The following is a 13,925-nucleotide window of genomic DNA, read 5'->3' as shown; positions in this document are numbered from 1 at the left end:
TTTTGAAATTCTTTTTGTTAATAATTTGGATCCTTTTAATTTTGTTTTTTAATTAAAAATAATTACCTTCACTAATTTTCAAAAAATTGCAAGCATATTAATTTCCGACCGATAATTTATTAAGTAAGATATTTGGTAGTATTAAATTTCTTTGACAGTTTGCTAATGATGTATTTTTGAAAGGAAACTTAAATGTATGTGAAATTCCATTCATATTGAATTCAAAGAATATGTGATTCATATTAAAGAGCTTTATTTCTTATAGAATCAACAGAATCTCAAAATACCACTGAAAAGAAAGGAAATAATTCTGTTTCTATACTAAAACCAAAAACTTCAGAAGACTTGGCTGTGAATGAAAAGAATGAATCAAAGAAAGAAGAAACTAATCTCGAAGAAATTTATTTTCCATCTCCACCAGGGATAAGCTTTGAAGGTTTAGATACAGCACTTCCAGATGACAATATTCAGTTCACTCATCCTAAAGATGCATCGGAATGCTATTCGCCTGATATTGAACAAGTGACAAATAACAAAATGGAAGATTCTTCTGCAGAAGAGGATTTAAATTGGTCAGATATTGATGACACAGATAATGAACTAGTTAGTTTTTTTCTGCTGCTTCTCTTTCATCATTTTCATGAATGTTTCACCATTGTTGGATTCCTTATTAAGAAACAATGATTATTAAAATTACTGTACCTTTTTAGTTATAAAATTCCATCCCAAAATATTGTTCTTTGAAAATAATTTACTACTGCCATAGAAAATTAAGCAAACTTATCACACTTTCTCCAGTTAAATTTCTATTTATTGTAATTATAATTTAACTTCTTTTATTTCCCCCTTTCCTGAAAATAAAATAACTATGGTCATTACAATCGTTATAACAGGCATTTGCTTTTTGAATTCAAAAATTATTTCTGTAAATAACAGACAGTTATTGTTATTAGCAGTTTGATTGTGAATTAGTTATACTAATAGCCCCAATTAAAAAAACACACACAAAAGTTTCTATTAATACATGGAAAAATATAACAAGGAATAAATAAGAATTTGGGAATAGTCTAACAGAAAAATATTTCAACTATTTTTTAGTTGCTCTATCTTTCACTTAATTATTGAAACAAGCATGTTTTGATTTTTTCTTAACATGAAAAATTATGTGCATCGTTTTTTCTCAATGGATTAATGAAGGATTAACTACACACATTACTGTATTCCATACTAATAATTATTTATTAATGAAAGGATGCTGAGCTCTTTAACTATTAACTTTCCTACATATTGTCAAAAATTAGATTGCTGTGACTATCATTTTTAATATTGTGTTAAGAGATTGATAGAGGCACTGTATAAATTAAATCGGTTTGTATATTTTCTAATATGTTTTTCAATAAATTTCATTGCTCTCAATTCCAGTCATTAAATTCAGTAGAAACAAACTCCAGTGGCAGTTAGAATCCTTAAAAAGTAAAAAGGGGTTATATAAAATTAATATTTATGATGAATTTTTTACTGCTAACAGTTTTGAACAGCATACAGAAGTGCATGATTTTCTATACTAATTAGACAAATTCATTTGATTATAGGAAAGACATTTTTAAATGACTTCATCCCCTTCTAACTAAAAGATAAAATGAAATTTTATTTTAAAAATATGTTAGCAGTCATCTTTTTTTAAGGGGATGGGGGGGAGACATTTTTTTAACATTCTAAAAAAGAAATCGCCAATTTTTTTAATCAAAATAGTTTTTTTTTCTTCCCTCCTCTAAAATTTTAAAATAAATGAAATATTTCTTTATCGCAATCTGTATAATTAAAATCAAGAAAATTAAAAATCAACCTCAACCAATTTTGTCAATTTGTGTTTTTTTTTAAAGCTCAGAGTTTCCTAGATATGACATCTACTGTTGGTTGTCTTTCAACACTCTTCATAGTCTCCACACCCTATTCATATCTAGTGTGCCAATTAATTTTTTAAAATTCAAATAAAGGCTTATTATCTCTAGATTTTTCATAAATGGTTGTCCGTCTCACTGTTTTACAATTTTAAGATATATAAAATGAAACTTCAGCAAAGTCAATTTTGCCAATTTGCAAGATAGACTAATTTGAATTCTCAGTTTTGTTTAATTTAAAATATTACATTCTTTTGTTATGTAAATTGTATTTCATCAAAATTAGTTAGCATTCACTAGATTGATAAACAGCTGGTTGGCAAAGATAGTCACTTACAAAACTGTAAAAAATTGAAACTTTTTCAAAAAAGAATTGCCAATCTAAAGAATTATTTAGTTTACTTTACGTTTGTAATACCTAAGCTAACATTACAAGCACAAAGATTAAGCCAATTCTAATAAATGGCAATTAAGTTTTTTTAAAGAGTTATTACTTTAACATTCTTTTCTGTATTTCCGGGATTAGAATTGTGAAAAAAGGTATTTCTTAATTAATTTCTTATTATTTTCTTTAAAATGAACAGAAAATGCTGTTTTTTACTATAATTATTATTAAAAAATTATTGGTTTAAATTTCTTCTTAGGTTAACATTGGACGTGGAGTTGAAGTTTCGGCAAAGTATCTGAACAAGTGTTTAATTTATGGTCAAAGTGCTAAAAAGCTGACTCGCTGTCTCATTGATGTTATTTTCCCTGATATCAAATTACTGGCTTCTTGTTCAGCATTTGGTAACAAATCCAATGTGACAAAACTGACGCGGGCTGCTTTACCTGCAAGGAAAGTTGAAGCAATCATTGGTAAATACTTTTAAAAAAATGTCTTAATACGTTTTTAGTTTTTTGCATATATCTCTAAGCTAATTAAATTAAATTCAAGCATCATAGTGTAACAGATGCTGCTTAATTTAATTGCAGTTAATGTTATCATTCACTTTGTGTTTTCAAAATCTTCTAATCCTGAACTAACGAATTCAATATACACAAGAGTATCCAAAGTTCCATCGCTTAGTGCTATCAGTTTTGAAGTGCATAATAAACTGACTATGAATGTTAGCAAAAGATGTTCATGGAATTTCACATTCTTTTGAATGAACTAGAGCAGTTTAATTGTTTGAAATGGTCTTCATCTTCTGTTGAAGATTCATAAACAGCTGCCATCTGCATATAAATTATAATGTCAAAATGGATTTAAAAAAAAAAAAAAAAACTTATTCAAATTTTAAAGACAAAATTGAAATTTTTAATAGATTTAAAAGTTTGTCTAAAATAAGTTAAAGTAATGCTATGGTTCAGTTGAAAATTTCATTTCATGTGTAATCTTTGAAACATTAAAAAAAAAAAAAAAAAAAAAAAAACGTCGGCTTTTGTGTGAGCAAGATCAAATAATAAATGATGATTCTAACAGGGTTGAATGCATCCTCCAACAAACACTGGAATGAGTTAATAACTTGGTATTTTGAAACCTGATGTGAATATTCTTCTACCAGTTTAAAAGAAGAAAAATTATAATACCAAATATAAACAGCATATAAATGAATTTTTAATTTTCGATAATTAACAATTATAGAATATTTTTACTTGTTATTTCTGGAGAAAAAAAAATTATAGATAACCAAGAAGAAAGATTTTTTCTTTTCCTTTGATATGATAAAAATATAGATTGCTTTTATTCATTCAAATTGTTTTCAATCTATTATCATCAAAATTCTTTAATATCTTATTTAGCAGCATCTACTGCCTATTAGTTATTCCGTAAATTAGATAAAACAATTGTAAATAGGTTAAGTGATGTTGCAATGAAAAAAAAAAAGGCAATACAATTATATTTTAGTAGTGGATATTAAAAGTAGTTTAGTAGCATTATATTTAATGTAGTTATCTTATTTTGTTAAATTGATTTGTGAAAAGATTGAAAAAATGTTAATTAATTGCAATCGTGGATTGGGCAAGGAAGGAACATAAGCTTTTGAACCAAAGTGAATAGAAAAATATTTACATTTTTTAAAGGATCTTGAGATTTCAGCTAAACATTTCTTTCAAATAAACAAGCATCTGAATAATGCTATTGTGTTAAGAGAGATTTTTTTTACAGAGGAATTGGAAATTTTATTTTTGAAAAATTGAACTTCATTTTTCATTATTAATTTGCTTTTCAAGCCAAGAATTTATTTATATAAGTAGATATAATATTGATTTTTAATTAAATAAGGAATCATATCTGCAAATGTATTGATGACTAATCAGATTAATTAAATGTTGCCAAATGCATCATTTACTTATGGGTTTCTTGTGACTGCAACTACTACTAAACAATCATTCTCAAAACTGGAATTAATAATTATATGAATTTGTCAAGCAGCAGAGAATAGGGTATGCTTACAAGGTTAGTTTGCTGTCAGTTAACTGAGCCAAAAGATTAACCTTGATAAAATAATTGTACTTCTTTTATAGATTTTTTTAAAGATAATTTTGAAATTCAAATGTAAAAAATAATAATGAATAATTTACTAATTAACATTTTATTGAATTATATTTGTTTCATATTGCATTCTATATGATACTAAATAGCTTGGTATATTATATTGGTATATTCTTTTTAATTGAATCAAAAATAATTGATGATGACATAATTATTGAACATAATCAAAAAGACATTTTTTCCAAAAAAAAAAATGTACGCATAGAGTTATTTTAATTAACAAGAAAGTATCAACTATAACTCAGGGAGAAAAAAAAATTAAAATTGGGAACAACAATAAAATGTGGGAGCATTATCATCTGTGACTTCAAGGGTTCCTAAATTTCTAGTCATGGTTCTGCACAGAAAATAATTTAAAAGGCAGTTTAAAAAATACATTATCTTTAATATCACTTCCAAAAATGTAATTGATTGTATATGATATATCCAGAAACAAAAAGCATGCTCATGAATTGGTCCTAAAATTATTTAGGCAAAATCATATATGTTGATTATATACAACGGTTCTTTTGACATAGCTCAAATGTCTGTCCTAAATTGAAGGAAAGCTTCAGTCTGAAACTGAATTCTTTAAATTGCTAAATTTGTTTCATGTAATATTAATGAAATTATAAATGTTTTTATAACTTCTGCTGTTTAATGCCAAGTGAGTTAATTGACCTAAAATATTTTCTTAATTAAAAGAAACGTATTCTCTAGGAATTCATGTTTCCATTATAACTTTTTTACAAAAATTTGTAACATTATAATTATTTTATAAAATTTTGTAACAGTTTAATCAGATGAAATGTATGTAATCAAGATCTCAATTTTGGCTTTAGTTAATTTTTTTATTATTATGAAGACCAGTTGACATCTATCATAAGATTTGCAAATATTCATTATCTTCTATATTACCTAGATTACTTATGACATTGTAGAAAAGCATGCCACAAGTTAACTGTGTATTCAATTACTGGAATTCTGATTTCATATACACATTTTCAGAATAGTCCTCTGCATGTCAATATGCTGCAACTTAATGTTTCACAAAACTTAGTTGAATCTTTTTCAAAACTGTATAAATCTTGGTTTTTGCAAATGATACAGATATAATCACCAAAAATCTACTAAAATGATTTTGGCAATCAGCCAAATCAAATATATCCCTTGTGCAAAGCAGAGCAAATCTGAGTAATTTGTTTTTAAGGACTTTCATAAATTCGAATTTAATGATAGTTTTACTTATCTTGAATCTAAAATACATATTTTTAATGATATGGATTGGAATTAGATGAAAAAGTAGTTGTGTCTAATCATGCATTTTACTGTTTGAAAAGTATCTAAGCTTATCAAGTATGAATTATCATTTGACCAGAAAATTTTAATGTATAAAATCATTGTCAGACCAATGATGACTTGAGAAAATTAAGCCAGGATCCAGCGATATGAATTCTTTATCTATTTTTGAAAGAAAAAATTTTAAAAAGTAATTAAATCAGTTATAGTAGGATGAAGTGTAGGAAAGAAGAAATTGTTTTAAGGATACAAATGTTATTAAATTTATAAAATTGTAAAAGCAAAGATAGGCAAGTCTTATTATTTACATGCCCTTTAAACACATCCTTTAAAGGGTCTGTATTTCAAAACCAATGAAAAAGTGTTTAAAGGATGGCCTAAAATAAGATGGCAGGCATTTTATATTAAAAGATTAATTATTTAAAATTATTCCTTAAACAATTAATCAAGATAAAATTAATTCACTGAAAAGACTAGGATCTAACCTGAATTGTTGAGCCATTGATGAGAATTTTTTTTTAATTAAAACTTTTGTAATTTATAAAAGAACTATTTTTTTAGGATATTTTTGATTTATTATTTGTTCTTGCTTTATACTATAGATTTTGTTCTAAAAAGATTTCCAGATGCTTCAAGATCAGAAATAGTTCTTGCTATTAACATGAAATGTAAGGAAGCTAGGAATATAGTTGGAAAAACAGGCAATGGAAATGTGAAAAAAACTTTGGTAAGATTTTTATTTCTAGAAAAAAAATTTTAGTACTAGGCAATAGTATGAATATTACTTTTACCATATTAGAATATAAGTTTAAAAAAAATGTCGTTTACTCTCTTCAAAATATTTCTTTACAGTGCTAATATATTATTAAGATTTCGCTAGAGATTTTTGCTACACGCGTCGACGAGGTAAGGGAAACAGGGATCTTTTAAAAAAGAATTTGTCTCGTCAGCGGTATTTTGTCCCTTCATTCGGAGTGTGGGAAAGTTAGGCTTTTAGCCGATTCAGCAATTTTACAAATCTCTCTTGAATTAATTAAGTAGAGAAAGTGGAATTGGATCACAAAATAAGAGAATATTTTAGAATGAATTTACTATGGACTAAATTAAGATAAACCTTGGAAATTAATTAAATTGAAATCAAAGTTAAAAATGTCATTTCATATATATATATTATTCAAGTGCTTTAGGGTTGAAGATTTTTTTTTTTTTTTTTTTTTGTTTTCCCATCTTTAGTAAAAATAAATGAATTTCTTGGCTGCCTGACTTATAAACATCCAACACGCAATTGGCCATCTGAAAAACATGCAATTTCTAGGTTCAATCTGCACACTTGATCTTGTGCCTTGTTGATGGTCATCGAGAATGCAAGTCGAATGAGGAATTATAATCGCATTAAATCAAAAGGCATGTCGGTGGGAATACATGGAATGAACACATCTCCATTCGGTTTTTCGTTAAGAATAGTTACCTCGATTCCCACCGAATGTTGGCCTTCCGATTCTGGTCGGATAGCACATAAATGTTATCCTTTTATTCTTGCCGTATGTTGATCTTGATATTCTGAAGCATGTGAATTTGCAATTTGTTAAACTTGTCATTCCTTGTCTGTTTGAGAAGTTCGAATTTGCTTATTCCTACATGCTGCAGTTGTAGATCTGCTAAGTGAAGGCATATTTTTTTTATCAATCAGTTTACACACTTGTATAATTAAAGTATCGCTTGTTGATTCATTGAATAAATAGAAAAACTACTGTTTGCACTAGAATATTTCCATTTTATATAAATTACCTTGATTGGCATTGATAATAATAATTCTATTTTGTAAGTGTGAGATAAACTCTGAATAATATGTCCAGTGCATCAGTTTTAAAATTATGTTGAATCATAGAAATGTATGTAACGATTTGTTTGTAAATTTTTTTGTGTTCAAAATAAATGCTAATAATCATACTATGCCTATAACCTTCGCCCAAGTGCCAGCAATAAGTTGGCAAAGTTTTACCGCAGTCAGATGAACGATATGGCAGGGCATAAAATATGAACAAACAAAAATTTGTTTTTATGTGCTAGTTACTGTATTATGCCTATAACCTCTGTGCAAGTGCAAGCAATAAATTGGCAGTTTTATTGCAATTGGACGAACCACGCATAAAATACGAACGAACAAAAATTCATTTTTATATATTAGATTACATTGTTCTTGTTGTTTTTAAATCTTTTTCCATTTTTTGCCCCTCCTAATGTAATGCTCATTTTATTTTCCAGTTTCGTAGATTGTTGGCTAAAGAGCAAAGCATGGAAGCAAATTTAGCGAATGACTCTGACCCAACTACGCCAAAGTCTCCCACGACAATCACTCTTGTCAAAGATCCAAATGTTAATGTAGTCTGTGTGTCAAATGCATCACCATCGGAATCCACATCTGTAAAAACCATATCGCCAAAAACAACAACATTAACAGGACCAAATATAATGCGCTGCAATCCTCAGATTTTGATACGGCCCAAAGGACTTGCAGCTGTTGGATCAAAATTACTGGTATCTCCTACAACTAAATTTGTTAGAGATCAAACCAAAGTACTCTCATCGAATGTTCGACCCTTAGTCAGCAGTCAAAAATATGGTGGAAAAATTCTTCTTCCAATTGAAGTGAAGACTCAAATGACCAGTTCATCAGAATTGTCTAGTCATCAGAATAAACAACGACCTTTCATTATTATTGGTTCTCCAACTTCAACATTACCATCTGGAATTTCTATGCCTCAGGTAAATAGTTTCTATATCTCTACATCTTAATTTTTGTTGTCTTTTTATATTCATATAAATTTTTATTCTATTTTGTAGATTATTGGCATATGTATTTATTTTCAGAATATGATTAGAAGATATGCTGTCATATTAACAAAGTTTTTACCACTCATAAAACAATTTCAGATTTGCATCATAAAACATTTTATTCCATATATCATGAACTCTGTTAGAATTTGGAATTAAGATTTTCTGGTTTTATGTAGAAAACTAATTTTTCAGAAAATTCTGCTTATCTATATATTAATGTTTGTGCTGCATGTGCATTTTTTGTATATTTTATAGGAAAGATCAAACTGTTTGAGGTCCGAATATCACATTACAAGATGTTCTTTTGTAAATTAAAATTTTGTTATAACCATTATACAGAACAAAGAATGTAAAGCACAGATTTACATTGAAAGCATTTTTTAAAAATAATTTTTTGGTTTTAAATCATCAAAGCCTTATTTTTTCAGTTAAGATTTAGTTTTACTCTGCTATATAATCATTCCGACTCTGTATGTATGTATTCTTAATAGAATTTAAATCATTCCAAATATATTGAAATTTCTAGTATTTTTTTATGTTATTTAAATTTTTTAAAATGGATATAAAACAAAAAATGTTAGCAACTCTTTTACATCAATCTTTTTAAATCTCATTTTGGCTAGTTGATTTTTTTTTAATAATAATAAATAAAACTTCTTTTTACCTCCAGTGCACCAATTAATATTTTTTGAAAAAACAGTGTTATAAATGTATTTCATTGTATTTGAATTATTTCCCCCCTTCTTGCTGATTAAAATGATGAAACATGTTCCCTCTCCCCCTTAAATGTGTTCCTCCTCCTGCAAGCCAATCTTCAAGGATACTTAATTGTGACTTTGGCTGGGATGATGGCATCAAAAGTTTTCTGACATCGTCTGTTTTCTAATCACCCATCAGATGAAATCAGAGCAAGACCGAATGGCCGATCTTCGAACAAAGCGTGCAGAATACATGCGAAATTATCGGCGTGCCCAACGCGAGAAGCAGACAGATGAAGAAGCCACTCAGCATCGGGCTGCAGAAGCTCTTCGACTACGAAAATATCGTCAGGCACAGAATACTTAATGAATTTCATAAAAATTGCAGGGGTGTTTGTGGTTTGGAATTTCCAAATTTATTTCCTCAGATCTTAAAATGTCTGTGAAAGGATTAAAATGTTTGTCAAGAATTTGTGAAATGTACTCTTTATCTTCCTGAAATTTTGTTCTAAAGCAAATATATTATTCAAAGATTTATTATATGGATGAGAATACATGAGATGGATTAGACGAGAGAATATAAAATATTCTTCGATAGTGATAATTTTGATGTACAGACTTTGTAATACTTATTCCACCAAAATAAAATACATGTGAAGAATTTAAGTCTGAAAATTCCAATCAAAATTTTATTGAAAGGAAATTTAGCTATGGTACTTATTTTAGCAATAATTTATTTGATGGGATGACAGTTTAACATAATTTCCAATATTTATGAATTATTATCTTTATTCTAGCAGATCTATACGTCATTTTCATATCTGAAGCAAAAAGTCATTAACTACACCAAAATGTCTTGCAGATCATACTAAACTAATTTGTCTTTATCTCTAATCATATATCTTTAGCTCACTAAGCAATTGTTTTGCTTATCATTTTTCATCTGTTAATGTTACGTACACAATGCTAAAAAAAATGTTACTAGGTATTGAAATTTATATACACTAATACAAATGTAAAAACTATTAATATGCTGCCAAATTAAAAATGCAGAACTTTTTTTTTGTAGTATATCTAGATTTGATATTAATTTTGTAATATAAATATACTTGAATAGTATTACTTAAGCACCAAGAATTGAAATTTAATAGCTAATTCTCATCTACATATATTAGGTTTATATTACATATAATAAACTTTTTGATATAAAATTGATTTTATATAGGCAAAGTATTAATTGTTTTAACAATCAAATAACAGTTTTTGAAAAGATAGAAAAAAAAATTTCTGAGCATGTTACAACAGTAACAATTCTCGACAACTAAACTTTTTTTAAAAAAAAATTCACATCTTTTTTTTAATACTTAAAATTGTTATAATGCGTTGAATTCTTCTGATATTACATCCAACTATGATGCGACTGCAAGGGCAAATGTTTGAATTCTCATCTCTACAAACAGCTGAAAAACTTCTCTTCTGTCAGTATTCCATTTATTGATGATATTTTCTATGTTAGGAAATAAATTTAACCAACTTGATTTGCACTTACTCATCTTAGTATCGCCTTTGTCCCCATAATGATTTAATTAATTGCTAGTTTAGGATCATTTGAAGATTCAAGTTCTCTTTGCAGAAGCTATAAGATTTTTACTCCTGAAGTCTCAGGATTCCTCTCTTTACTCAACTGATAGTTTTTTTCGCTGCATTTGTCTTACCTTAAAATAAAAATATCATTTTCTATAAATCCATTAAATATTAAAGATTCCAATTAATCATTATTTATGAAATGAGCATTTATCTTGAGCTTGCTTGCATTTCAATTGGCAATAATTACAGCATCCATATAGTTTATAATCTTAACAAAATTTTATTCAAAAAATAAAGCTTATATTGAGATCATTTCCGAAAATCAAGCTAGGACTTAGATTCTATTTTAGGACAACCATGCTACTCAACAAGTTACTATACAGGGTGTCTCAAAAATCTTGACCGTGGCTTTTATTCCTGAAATATTCATCATAAAGATATACTGTAAATTACAAAGTTGCGTAAAAAAAGGTGCAAAATGTTATGAAATCGATTAAAATTTTCAGGGGATTAAACTTTAAAAAATATAAAATTTAAATTTTTATACGGACTCGTACAAAAAAATTCCCAGTGAGTAAAATGTGCGCCATCCTCTAGTAAGGTCATATACAAAAATTCAGAATTTTATCATGAAAATTCTCAAAGAAATGTTAAAGTTGGTGAAGAATCAATTTCAAATTAAAATGCAAATGTTTACAGCTTCAGTGCAAATGACGCGACGCAGGAATGCATCATAAGGAAATAAAATATGCTTCATATCTTTAGTTTTAAATACAAATTTTAAAATCTATGCTTCTTGAAAAATACTTTAAAATTTTATATCATGAATTACAGAATATAACTTAGAAATAGCAAAGTCAATGAACTTGTAAAAGAAATGTTTGCATATGCCTCTGATTGATGCGTTCCATAATCTGAACAGACATGTCATTATATTATGTTATTTGTGCTCTGCAATTGATCAGTAGCATAGCTTACGTAAGAATAAATCACACATAAATGTCACAATACAGCAATGAAGAACTTTTAGAAATCCTAATGCTTTACAGTTTATGCAATCGCAATGCTAGGGAAACTGCACGGGAATTTCGGCGTAAATATCCCAATTCCCGACATCCTTCTGGGAGATTCATTTCCCGATTAGTGCAACGAATGCGTGAAAGAGGAAGCGTATATCCTGCAGGTGGACCAGGTAGGCCCATACTTCACTCAAATGATGAAGAAATTGATATTTTGGCTTACTTTTGCAGTCACACACATAATAGTGTTCGTACTGCTGCTTCAAAAAAGAACCTATCGCACGCAGCAGGGTGGAGAATACTGAGACGGAATAGATGGCATTCTTTTAGAATTCATGGTGTGCAGGGACAGGAGCCAACAGATTACCAATGTCGTCTAAATTTTTGTAATTGGGCTCTTAATCAGGGAGATGCTAATCCCTCTTTCCTGAAAAACATAATTTAGACATACGAATGCTGTTTTAAACAAGATGGATGCATAAATCCTCAAAATGAGCACTTTTGGCAGACGCAAATCCAATCGTGGTATGAACATCATCAGAAGCAATTTTCTGTGAATGCATGGTGTGGTATTTTCAAAAACTACTTGCTTGGACCCATACTGTACGATAGTACGTTGACGGGAGACAGATATGTTAAGGAGATTCTGAATGCCGTTATTCCTGATTTTATGGAGAAACTTCCTCTGACAGTACTTTAACACCTATGGATTTTTTTTGGGGGGGGGGGTCGTTTACATACAGCGGTTTATTTGTCACTTAACTTAAATAAAGCAGAATTGCAACAACTTATTTTAGAGGATTGGCATGACATCACCGAACAAAAACTTGATACTGTACAGGAGTGTCATCAGACGAATGCAACTTTGAATTGGCATGGATGGGAAACGTTTTGAACAAGTTATGTAATCTTTCCTTTAAGTTATTATTTCTACAAATTTTTGAACCAATAAATGGCAAAATTATTATTTATTTATTAAATCATTACTTTCTTTGTTAATTTGTGTACGACTCCTAAAACATGAACATCCGACATGATTTTCCTCTTTGCGAACTCATATCCAAGCAGGAAAAGTTTCATAAGTCAGCATTTATGTAGTTTCATATCTCTGAGGCACATTTTTGTGTGTGTGTACGGGAGCCGTATAAAAATTTAAATTCATATTTTTTTAAAGTCTAATCCCCTGCAAATTTTAATCGATTTCATAATATTTTGCACCTTTTTTTTTATGTAACTTTGTAATTTACAGTATATGTCTATGATCAATATTTAACGAATAAAAGCCACAGTCAAGATTTTTAAGACACCCTGTATAGTAAGCATGCATTAATTGCATCAATAACAATAAAAAATTTATTTATTGTTTGCTTTATTGAGCCAATTGATTGCAAATAATTTTTTTAAATCTTGGAATAATTTGTACATTGTCCTTTTTGTTCAAGTATGATACTATTGTTTTAATAATTTTCTTTTCTACAGCAAAATTCGCTTCCAATGGCAATGGCAAGGAAATAAATCTGGTCAGAAGTCAGTGAAAATATCTAATTGTTGTCAATTGCATTCTGGGTATGCTTGCTTTAGAAATTTCAGGTTGCAATGATGGAAAATACTTTAATTATCTCTGTTTGATTGCTAAATTTAAGAAAATAATGCTAAAAAAATTGATAATCAGAATTGTTAAATATTCTTTTCATTGTAGACTATATTTTACAAAATTTTTGAAATAAATTTGGATAATTAATTGTGAATTCATTGTACAACATATAGCAGTCATTTTTATTTTATAATGTTTATTTCTTATGTAATTATTTGTAAAATATGTATGTATATGCACTGATAAAATTTCTTTTCACTAATAAATTGTTTTTGCTATAAATTTATAAGTTCTTATTTCACACTTTGAGTCATTCGTGTTTCACAGTTTTATTTATTTTTGGATCAGATAATTAATATAGAAATATTTTTTGACCAGTTGTATCCAAATTACAAATTTCTTTACATTTCTTGGAAACCGAAATTTGTGCACTTTTGCTTGTTTAATAAAGCATATAGAATAACCGCATTA

The 13,925-nt window shown here is 28.2% G+C and overlaps 1 protein-coding gene across 6 annotated transcripts in view; it reads left to right on the top strand.

Annotated features, from left to right (window-relative positions):
* LOC129971269 (MYND-type zinc finger-containing chromatin reader ZMYND8-like) overlaps positions 1 to 13,668 on the top strand; it is a 74,924-nt gene extending 61,256 nt beyond the window's left edge. For 4 of the 6 annotated variants that reach the window (XM_056084879.1, XM_056084880.1, XM_056084881.1 and 1 more), the window contains 5 exons: positions 266 to 603; positions 2,546 to 2,759; positions 6,321 to 6,445; positions 7,984 to 8,484; positions 9,454 to 10,465. In XM_056084879.1, the coding sequence (XP_055940854.1) occupies positions 266 to 603; positions 2,546 to 2,759; positions 6,321 to 6,445; positions 7,984 to 8,484; positions 9,454 to 9,621 (1,346 nt within the window). In that variant the 3' untranslated portion in view covers positions 9,622 to 10,465. Of the gene's footprint in view, positions 1 to 265; positions 604 to 2,545; positions 2,760 to 6,320; positions 6,446 to 7,983; positions 8,485 to 9,453; positions 10,467 to 13,339 lie in introns of those variants that run through there. The other 2 variants (XM_056084883.1, XM_056084882.1) reach the window with 2 other exon arrangements.
* The last annotated feature ends 257 nt before the right edge of the window (positions 13,669 to 13,925 follow it).

This window comes from Argiope bruennichi, chromosome 6 (assembly GCF_947563725.1).
Source record: "Argiope bruennichi chromosome 6, qqArgBrue1.1, whole genome shotgun sequence".
Classification (NCBI taxonomy): domain Eukaryota; kingdom Metazoa; phylum Arthropoda; class Arachnida; order Araneae; family Araneidae; genus Argiope; species Argiope bruennichi.
Note: the sequence above shows the minus strand (reverse complement) of the source record. Positions and strands in the feature narration are given on the sequence as shown.